The sequence below is a fragment of the Coffea arabica genome, chromosome 1c (assembly GCF_036785885.1).
Source record: "Coffea arabica cultivar ET-39 chromosome 1c, Coffea Arabica ET-39 HiFi, whole genome shotgun sequence".
Lineage (NCBI taxonomy): Eukaryota > Viridiplantae > Streptophyta > Magnoliopsida > Gentianales > Rubiaceae > Coffea > Coffea arabica.
In genome coordinates this window covers 18,649,099-18,659,366 of record NC_092310.1, presented here as the reverse complement: position 1 = coordinate 18,659,366, position 10,268 = coordinate 18,649,099, and the positions used below count along the sequence as shown (strand labels likewise).

General features: G+C 40.6%; 1 protein-coding gene and 1 long non-coding RNA gene across 2 annotated transcripts; one reads left to right on the top strand and one right to left on the bottom strand.

Moving 5' to 3' along the window:
- Positions 1–253: 253 nt before the first annotated feature.
- LOC140006354 (uncharacterized) lies at positions 254–4,185 on the bottom strand. The gene is made up of 3 exons (XR_011813976.1): positions 3,850–4,185; positions 1,605–1,685; positions 254–489 (listed from the first exon to the last, which is right to left on the bottom strand). It is a non-coding gene; the product is annotated as an uncharacterized lncRNA (long non-coding RNA).
- Positions 4,186–6,859: 2,674 nt separating this feature from the next.
- On the top strand, positions 6,860–9,374 carry LOC140004802 (uncharacterized). Its single transcript, XM_072044952.1, has 3 exons — positions 6,860–6,992; positions 8,781–9,010; positions 9,147–9,374. The coding sequence occupies exons 1-3, from the start codon at positions 6,860–6,862 to the stop codon at positions 9,372–9,374; spliced, it is 591 nt and encodes a 196-aa protein (XP_071901053.1).
- Positions 9,375–10,268: the final 894 nt, after the last annotated feature.

The following is a 10,268-nucleotide window of genomic DNA, read 5'->3' as shown; positions in this document are numbered from 1 at the left end:
AGATTTTGGGTCAAACTAGTTTGGTATTGTGAATCTTGAAGGAAACCTACAAGAATCTTGGGTTTCTTGAGTTTCTTGAAATTAATCTTGAAGTTCTTGTTAATTTCTTGGTAAGTTCTTGCAAGATCTTGGAGTTTTTGGGTTGTTGGTTGTGGTTAAATTAGGGGCTGACCAGAATCTGGTTTTGAACCATTTGGCAACTGTAACACCCCCACTTCTCCCTAAGGCGAACCAAAGGGTATCCGCGGGACGCCTGCCCAGCTCTCGCCAGGACTCACTACAATCCATCATTCAAAAGCTCGAAATACTTTAAGTAACTTCAATACATAATTAAAGTACTCCAAATATCTCACACTTACAATTATGCAGCTTCCAAGCTTAAATACAACCCAACGGAAAAGGGTACAATAGCCATCCGTTATAATATAACTTAAAGTTTTCAAAAGAAAACAATCTAGTACTACTCACGAGCACCCTTGGTCTCGAACCCTGTAAAAGAAAACCACAACGTGGGATGAGCTACACAGCCCAGTGAGGTTCCAATACACTCTAACAGTTCAAATAAATCAAGTAAGTTGGGCATATCATATGCATGGTTCAATGTTACACAATGGCGTGTTATCATGAGGTGATAATCATTGTACGAGTAATTTGAGACATTTATCATGGTATGAGACATTTATCATGAGACAGGTATCATGATATAAGTACATTGGTCAGGTAACAGGTATGGAGCATATCACAGGCATAGTTCAGGATTTCATGTTGACATTTTAGCATGAAACAATTATCATGATACAAGGTAAACATATACGGTAGGATACGGTGTTCCAGTGGAACTCTGTCGGTCATCTGCACCTTATGACTTCTGATCCCCACGGTACGGTCTGGCCATCGCCTTATCCCTCCAGTGGTAATACTCGAGTATACCGAAACGGTGGCCCAGGGTTCCAACCTACCCGACCGAGCCCAGTCCTGGCTCGAGTAGGTCAGTAACCAAGGGCAGGGCCCAAGTTCAGCTTAGAGCTTACAACATGCACAGGTAACCAAGTAATTCGACAAAAGGTAAAATTCATCATTTGAGTAGGTCAAGTGAGTTAAAGTACACACTCGCCTAATAATGATGGACAGCTTCATATAACATGTGATTCATGATAATCAAGTAATCAGGTGGTCAAGTAACCAAGTAAGTTGGTGATCACGTAAGCAGATAACCAAGTAAGCAAGTAACCAAATAGATTAGAAAACGGTAAGTAAACACGGTTAACGGTAAACGGTAAACGGTTAACGGTAGTAATTACGGTTAATTGGTAGACATATGTCATTTCAATAGGCCGCCATTGGCCGTTTTTCACTTTCACCACGTAAGAGTCGAGGAGATTTACTCCAACCGACTTATGCTTCCATAGCATAATTAATCATTTAAACACATCATGTAAATATGCTCTCCAAACATTTCATATCTAGTATTTCAAGTAATCACATAAGTATGCTCTTTAAGCATTTCATATCGAATAGTTCAAATATACCTACTTCAGGTGTTTCGTGTCAAGTAATTCAAGTATACATTATTCCAATTACGTATTCCTATATGGAACACTCACCTAGTCAAAACAAGCGAGTAGTTCTTAAACAAGCGTCTTAGGTGTCCGCTCCGAGTTCCTCTGGGAGATTCCCTCGAGTGCCTGAGCAAACAATAATCAACTACCACTCAAAATCATTCTAATTATCGAGGAAAATTGTACACTAGTACAATCTAAGAAATTAACGCAGAGACGAGTCTAAGAGTTCGTGTAACTCGAGGTTCAAAAGTGGATTTTAAAATACAAGACAAATCTGATTTCCATCTTTGAAATGAAATGTAAAACGATCAAATGATATTGAAGGAAAATGGAGGGTTTGAAACCCTTAGTTTCCTTTAAGTTAGAAAATTCCAGATTTAACAAGCAATATTTGAAAAAATCATATTTCACTCTCCACAAGTCCAAAATTGGAAAACTTGGTACTGTTGGAATCCTCTTTCAAAGTACTAAAAGTTCTTAGAAGACACTTTTCCACGAATGTAAGTGAAAGGCACTCAAATTTTTGGCTCAAAGTTGGTAACTTGAATTACCAAGACAGATTTAAGTTGGTTTTTGGCCAACTTTAGAAATTCGGCAAAATTCACTTGTTTTGAACTAACCTTTGAAATTTGGAAATCAATTAGTGTTGCAATCCAAGAGTATAACAAAACAAGCGGAACGAGAAACGGAGTTTCGAGCACCAAGATATAGTACCTCCAAGTTGCTGAAAAAGTTAAGACTGTTGGGCTATTTTCCAGGTTTAAAACTAGATTCGAAATATCATTTGGTCATCAAGTTGGCATTAGAAATACATCAAACTTGGTACACTAAATCTTCCATGTGTGAACAACATTTCTACTAAGTTTCGTACAAAAACTCTCACGGTAAGGTAGTCATTAAAACAACCAAAGTTTATGAAGAGTTTGACGGCTAAACTACCTTCTCACTTTTCTTTCGTTTACAAACTTTTTGTACCATGAAATCAGTTCCAAATCTCTCCATTATTGAAACCAAGAGTTCATAAACATCCACTGAGCAATTTAAAGACCATTGACATCCAAATTCTAGAAATAAAACTCTCCAAATCAGATTTGACCATTTGGCTAAGAGAAAACGAAAAGTTTTCCAGATTCGATGAGCGAATTTTGTGACATCATTTGCATATCAAAATGGTCTTAGAATATTACCAAATTTTGTACAATTAAACCTCCATATGAGGATTACTCTTCTATCAAATTTCATTTGAAAATTCACACGGGAAGGTAGTTAACTAAACCATCAAAGTTCAGGAAATTTCCCAAGGTAAAACTGTCTTCTAGCTCTTCTTTCCTTTTTAAACATTTTGTCCAAAGCAACCAACCCAAATCTGGTTTATTTGTGAAACAAAGTCCAAGGAACATCTAATCTAAAGTTTGGTAGATGTCGGACATCAAAGTTTCCAAAACAACAAGTCCCAAATCATTGTTAGTTACAAATCTGTCCAAGTGGAAAATTCTATCACTGTAGCAGTTTCAAACTTTGGCCACAACTCACTCCATGCAACTTGGAATTGGGCGTGGTTGATGGCGTTGGAAATCTCTCTTCTAAAGCTGAATTTTCTCAGAAGAAACCATTTTCAAATTCCATTCACAAATAGCTCGTTTTTGAGCATCAAGAAGCAATTTCTGTCCTGTCTCCTGGAGAGCAACGAAACAGGACAGTGATATTCAATCGAATGGTGTGGCTCACTCAAGTGGAACCAGAATGTGAAATTGGTACCGATGGAAAGCTAGGAATGTCTAGTTTCCAATGCCGCAAACGGCACTTGATTTTGACATCGGAACAAAGAGTTATGGCCGTTACAAAATGACTGCCTGGGCAATACGGGATTCATTTTCCAGTTTTGCTAACTTTGGAAATCAACTCATTTGACCAACCAAATCATGTTATTTTCCAATGAAATTTTGTACACACTTACAATAATAGATAAACAACATAATCAATTCATTAGAATCTCAAAATCTGGCACGAAAACGGTCGGACAAGGCAGGGGTAAAACGGTCACTTTTGCTCCAAGCACCTCCTTTGATTTTCTACCAACAATACAACATTAATCTACTAATATAAGCACTAAACCACCATTAATTTCATCATCCAACATCAAATCAGCAACAACCCAAGAGTGGGAGTTCATAGAGCCCACTTTCACATTTTATACCATAAACAAGACTACCCACATGATTATATAACCTTATATGTGCAATAAATCTTACAAAAACTAAGATCTATGGGTTGGATGATTTGCTACCTTCTTGGATGATTAGATCAGAAATTTTGGTCACTCTTTGCTCCAGAAAACCGTGGCTTTTCAGCTCCCTTTTGCAGCTCAAAATACTCCTCAAGTGTTAAGCTAAGTGTAGTTCGAATTTGGAGTGAATTGGAAGAGGTTTGGTGAAGATTTGATGGAGGAATTGGAAGAACTCTTGAGCTGTTTTTCTTGCTTTGTTGTTCGGCCAGATGAGGGAGCAAGAGAGAGAAATTGTGGTCTGAAATGAGGCTTCCAAAGGAAGCTTAATGACTAAGGATTGGGTGCACAAAAGTCAACCGCAAAAAGTGCGCGCACGCGCGCGTTTTGTGCTCGATTCCTCTCGCGTTTGTTTCACTAGTGTACTAAACTTCTAATGCATTTATATTCATATAAATATTATTCACTCTTAATTGTCTCAAAATAAGGGTCTAAAGTTCCTCAATTTAAATTGCGCGTGTGAAAACGCGTATCTCCAATTTAAGCGCAATAACGCGAAACTTCCGAGAAATTCTTATAACGATAGTACTAATAACTATCACTTGAGTATTTAAACATTAAAATGCCTAATTTAGGTCCATTGTACATGTCTCCAATATTTCAAACCTATTGTACTCTCAATCGATCAAGATTTCCAAAGACGTGTTCACTATTTTTACAAAACGAGCTTCCGAAAATTAATTTTTGAAACAAGTCATTTTAAAAATATAATGAAACTATATTTCCATGTAATTAGGTCTCAAGAGCTTAGAAAATAATATTCGGAGTAAAAGACCAAATAAATAATTAAATAAGCTAGAAATAGGAGATTAAATAAGTAAATTTTGTGAGTCCTCACAGCAACTAAGTCAAAAAAAATAGAAACGCAAAGAAAAAAAAGAAGAGCATTCGGGTGACACAAGAGAAAAAAAAGGGGGAAGTTGAATTTTATTGCCAAACCTGTTCTTACATTGTGTTCTACTCCAAAACAGAAATTTAACTCCAAGCAAAGGTTCAAAAGTTTTGACCCACTTCTTCTTATGGTTCTTGATCACCTTGTGCCTTGATAACTTGAACCACCCTTCGAGGTTCTTGAATTTCTTGACCACCTTGTTTCTTGAAAACTTGAACCTCCCTTCAAATAAACAACTTCCTATACTCTCTTGCGGTGGTGAAGGACTTCCGTGGAGTGGGAGTAAATTTCTTGGGAGGGTCTTGAGCAACCCGTGGGGAAGAAATTTGTGTGAGATCGCTTGCATCTTCTTGTTGGGACTCCATAGCCTAAACTGTTTGTGTGTTGCGCAAGAAAGGAAGAAATCGAACTGTTTTGTTTCTTGAAAGTAAGAAGTCGAATCTGAATTGTGTTGGTGTGAGAGGGTGTCGGCTGCCTTGGGGGATTTTATAGGATCCCAACCGACATTGGTAAAGTGTTTTGGAAGGAGAAAATCTGGAAATTTTCGGTTGAGAGAGATGGAGACCAAATCTGACTTGGAAGCCTTCTTGGAAGGGAGTTTGGAAGTTTCTAAAAGTTGTTCAAGGAGGGTTTTCTAAAAAGTTTCCAAAACCAACTTGTTTTCCAAATCAATTTAGGAAACTAAGTAAAACACTTGGATAACTCCTTTGTTTTTCACTTGCCTACTCTCCTATATTCTCTCCTACATTTTAGGAAACCACTCCTACCTTTTAGGAAGCTAGGGTTTCTTTCTCTTGTGTTCACATTAGCACTTCTCCACTTGCTGTCCGCCACCTTATCTCTTACCAAATTCGGCCATTCCACTTCATTCCTTCACCCACATTTGTGTCTTACATTCTTGGTTATTCTTGTGAAAAAAGTTGGTGACAATTATTGGACTTGAGCGGCATCTCTCAACTACCTAATCCAATAGGTAAAGGTATTTGGTAAGTCCATTAGAGTGTTTTATTTGAGTGATACACACGAGAGTGAGTGATACACTAAGGGAGTGAAGTGAGGTTATACTTGAATTGTTTTCTCTTGTTACTAACCATTTTGCAAGCATGGAGAAAGAGCAACCACCCACTGACTACTCATTGATGTTCACCGCCATGAAGAACGAGCTCAAACGAGTTAGCGAACAACAAATGGAAGAATTGCACAACCGTTTTAACGAGCTCTACAAGAGTCTCACAAGAGGCTCTCAATCCAGATCTCACAACCGAAGTAACCATGGACCCAGAGGAGCAAAGAGTGAGGACTACTCGGCGAGTGAAGATGACGAAAGAGCCGAAGGGCCTAAAAAGGACACATCTAAGAATGAACTCAAGGGACTTAAGATTCAAGTTCCCGCGTTCAAAGGCAAGAGTGACCCTGAGGCTTACTTGGAATGGGAAGGCCGCATTGAAATGGTCTTCGACTGTTACGATTATAGCGAGGAACAAAAGGTTAAGGTAGCCACTATCGAGTTCATCGACTACGCACTAGTCTGGTGGGACCAAGTAAGGACTCATCGAATGAGGATGGGAGAACCACGAGTTCGGATTTGGTGAGAACTCAAGCTTTGATACGCAACCGCAATCTTCACTCTAAACTTCAAACGCTCACTCAAGGCAACATGAGTGTGGAGGAGTATTACAAGGAGATCGAGATGGCCATGATGAGGGCAAACATTCAAGAAGATGGTGAAGCGACCATGGCCAGGTTTCTTAGAGGTCTCAATCCTGACCTTCAAGAAGCCTTGGAGCTCTAACATTATTTGGATATCCATGACCTTCTTGAACGCATCAAGGCCGAGAGGGGACCCATACCTTCCAGACTTCCAACTCGCCTTCCTGGAAGGGAAACCTACCACGGAGAACAACTCACGAAGCTGGAAATTCGGCTACACCAACTCCTAGCCGAATTCAAGGTAATGCCTCTAACCGTAATACCAATTTTACCCCTAACAAAGCTGTTGATGCATCCAGGTCTGCTTCTAAGGCACCACTTGAGACTCCTAAAACTAGGAGCAGGGACATTAAGTGCTTCAAGTGCCAAGGATTTGGACATATTCAGTCTCAATGTCCAAACCAGCGGGTCATGTTAATCACTCACAATGGCGAGACCGTGTCCGATGATGACGATTGTGAGGAGATACCTGGATTGATCAAAGGTGACTGCCTGGAGGAAGACTTGGCTGAGGAAGATTGCTCTCTTACACAAGGAGAAGTAGGTTGCTTGGTGGACGACGAGTGCTAACCGCCCGAGTCAAGGAGGATGAGCAGTTTCAATGAGAGAACTTATTTTACGCTCGCTGTAAAGTAGGTGAAAAGGTGTGTAGTCTCATCATTGATGGGGGAAGTTGCACCAATGTGGCGAGCTTGCTTATGGTTGAGAACTTGGGTCTCCCAACTACTAGACATCCACACCCCTACCGCCTCCAATAGCTAAGTGAGGATGGAGAGGTACGTGTCTTCAAACAGGTACGCGTTCCTTTTTCAATTGGTACTTACGTTGATGAAGTTGTGTGTGATGTAGTGCCTATGCATGCTACACATGTCATCTTGGGGAGACCTTGGCAATTTGACAAACACGTCACATTCGACGGAAGGGCAAATAAGTACACACTTTTGCACAATGGCAAACGTAAGGTCCTCACACTACTCACACCTGCACAAGTTTAGGAGGACCAATTAAAATTGTAAAGAGAGTGTAACTTAGACCGTAAAAAGCGAAAGCAAAGGACGGTCGACCCTGTCACTTGCTCCACTTCCACAAGTAAGCAATCCACCAAGGGTCAAGTGAGCACACCTAGTGTACCACGTGAACATACATTGACTCAACCGACCACTAGGAAGTCAAACATGATCATTAAGGCTAAGGATGTTAGAAAGCTTGTAAACTCTAATTAGCTTGTACTTCTCATGATTTGCAAATATGTGCTTTTAGATGTTGCTGAGCTCGATAAAGCATTGCCTTCGAGTATAGTTGCTCTTTTGCAGGAATTTGAGGACGTCTTCCCTGATGAAATCCCTGATGGTTTACCACCCATTTGAGGGATTGAGCACCAAATTGATCTAATTCCTGGAGCACCACTACCCAACAAACCTGCTTACCGCATGGGCCTTGAGGAGACAAAGGAGGTTCAAAGGAAGTTGATGGCCTACTAGGTAAGGGTTGGGTAAAAGAGAGTCTAAGCCCCTGTGATACTTGTCCCCAAAAAGGATGGTACCTAGCGCATGTGCACTGACTGTAAAGCCATTAACGCAATTACTGTTAAATACCGCCATCCCATCCCTAGATTAGATGATATGCTCGATGAACTTGATGGTGCTATCATATTTACTAAAATTGATCTCTAAGGAGTGGCTATCATCAAATAAGAATGAAAGAAGACGATGAATAGAAGACGGCCTTCAAAACCAAGCATGGTCCCTATAAGTAGCTAGTCATGCCTTTTGGGTTGACTAATGCCCCTAGCATCTTCATGAGGTTAATGAACCATGTCTTGAGGCAGTTCATTGGTAAGTTTGTTATTGTATACTATTATATACTTTGATGATATATTGATATATAGTCGAAGGGAACATGAGCACATGGAGCATTTGAGGCTAGTTCTTGAGACACTTCGAAAGGCGTGTCTATACACCAACCTTAAGAAGTGCATATTTTGTACTAATGAGCTCGTGTTTTTAGGCTATGTTGTGAGTTCGCAGGGCATCAAAGTGAACGAGTCCAAGATCGAGGCCATCCAGCAATGGCCAACCCCAACATCCGTCTATAGGTGCACAGCTTCCATGAATTGGCAGGCTTCTACCACTGATTTGTCAAAGATATCAGCACCATTGCCGCCCCATTGACCGCCGTGACAAAGAAGAATGATAAATTCCATTGGGGAGAAGCCCAAGAACAAGCCTTTCTTACCCTCAAGGACAAACTCACACATGCACCGGTTTTAGCATTACCCAATTTTAACAAGACCTTCGAAATTACCCAATTGAATGTGATGCTTTTGGTGTAGGTATTGCGCCGTTCTCATGCAAGACAAGAGCCTATGCATTCTTTAGTGAGAAGCTGGGAGGTGCTGTTCTGAACTACCCAACATACGACAAGGAGCTCTACGCACTTGTAAGAGCATTGGAGACGTGGCAACACTACCTCCGCCCAAGGGAGTTCGTGATACACACTGATCACGAATCTTTGAAATTTCTCAAGGGCCAGCCCAAGTTGAGCAAGCGCCATGCCAAATGGGTAAGTTTCATCGACACCTTCTCTTGTGTCATTAAGTACAAAGGGCAAAACGAATGTGGTAGCTGATGCTCTATCACGTAGATATTTCTTGCTCACTGTGCTTGATACTAAGTTGTTAGGATTTGAAATGCTTAAGGACCTATATGCTCATGACACTGACTTCAGTGATATTTATGCGTCTTGTATGAAGAGTCCACATGGGAAGTACTTCTTGCATAATGGGTTTTTGTTTTATGTGGATAAGCTATGTATGCCTAATTCTTCCATTCGTGATCTTTTGATTAGAGAGGCACACAATGGTGGTCTCATGGGATATTTTGAAATTGTTAAGACTCTAGCCATGTTACAAGAACACTTTTACTAGCCTTACATGCATAGAGATGTGGAACGCATGGTTGGTAGATGTGCCACCTGTCACATGTCAAACTCTAAAACAAACCCATATGGCTTTTATACCCCGCTGCCCATCCCTCATTATCCTTGGGTAGACTTATCAATGGATTTTGTCTTGGGACTACCTAGATCACCAAGGGGTAATGATTCCATCTTTGTAGTGGTTGATCGATTCTCTAAGATGCCTCATTTCATCCCTTGTCACAAAACCGATGATGCATCTCATATTGCTAAAGAAATTGTCCGTCTGCATGGTATGTCTCAAACCATTGTTAGTGATAGAGATGTAAAGTTTTTGAGTTATTTTTGGAAGACTCTGTGGTCCAAGCTGGGTACTAGATTATTGTTCTCAACCACAATTCATCCACAGAGCGATGGACAACTGAGGGTGTCAATTGCACACTTGGCACATTATCAGGGCTTTGATTAAAAAGAATCTCAAATCTTGGGAAGAGTATTTGCCGCATGTGGAATTTGCTTACAATCGCACTGTTCATGGTGCAACACACTACTCACCCTTTGAGATTGTGTATGGTTTTAACCCCTGACTCCCCTTGACTTGGCACCCTTACCTTCCTCTGAGCACACAAGCTTAGATGGAAAAAAGAAGGCTAATTTTGTGCGAAATACGAGGCCGTTCGGGCAAACATCGAGAGGCGTACTCAGAATACATCCAACAAACTAACAAGCACTGTCGTAAGATTATTTTTGAGCCTGGAGATTGGGTCTGGCTGCACTTAAGGATGGAATGATTCCCAAAGCAACGCCAGGGCAAACTGTCCCCAAGGGGAGATGGACCCTTCCGAGTACTCCAAAGAGTCAATGACAACGCCTACAAGTTGGAGCTGCCTGGGGAGTACAATGT

What these genes read in the sequence shown, in the direction of transcription:
- LOC140004802 (XM_072044952.1), top strand. Translation starts at nt 6,860, where the DNA reads ATGTTAATCACTCACAATGGCGAGACCGTGTCCGATGATGACGATTGT. An exon ending in TCTTACACAAGGAGAAGTAG is followed by an intron (nt 6,993 to 8,780) that starts GTTGCTTGGTGG and finishes CTTTTGGTGTAG; the next exon opens with GTATTGCGCCGTTCTCATGC. An exon ending in GCAAGCGCCATGCCAAATGG is followed by an intron (nt 9,011 to 9,146) that starts GTAAGTTTCATC and finishes GAAATGCTTAAG; the next exon opens with GACCTATATGCTCATGACAC.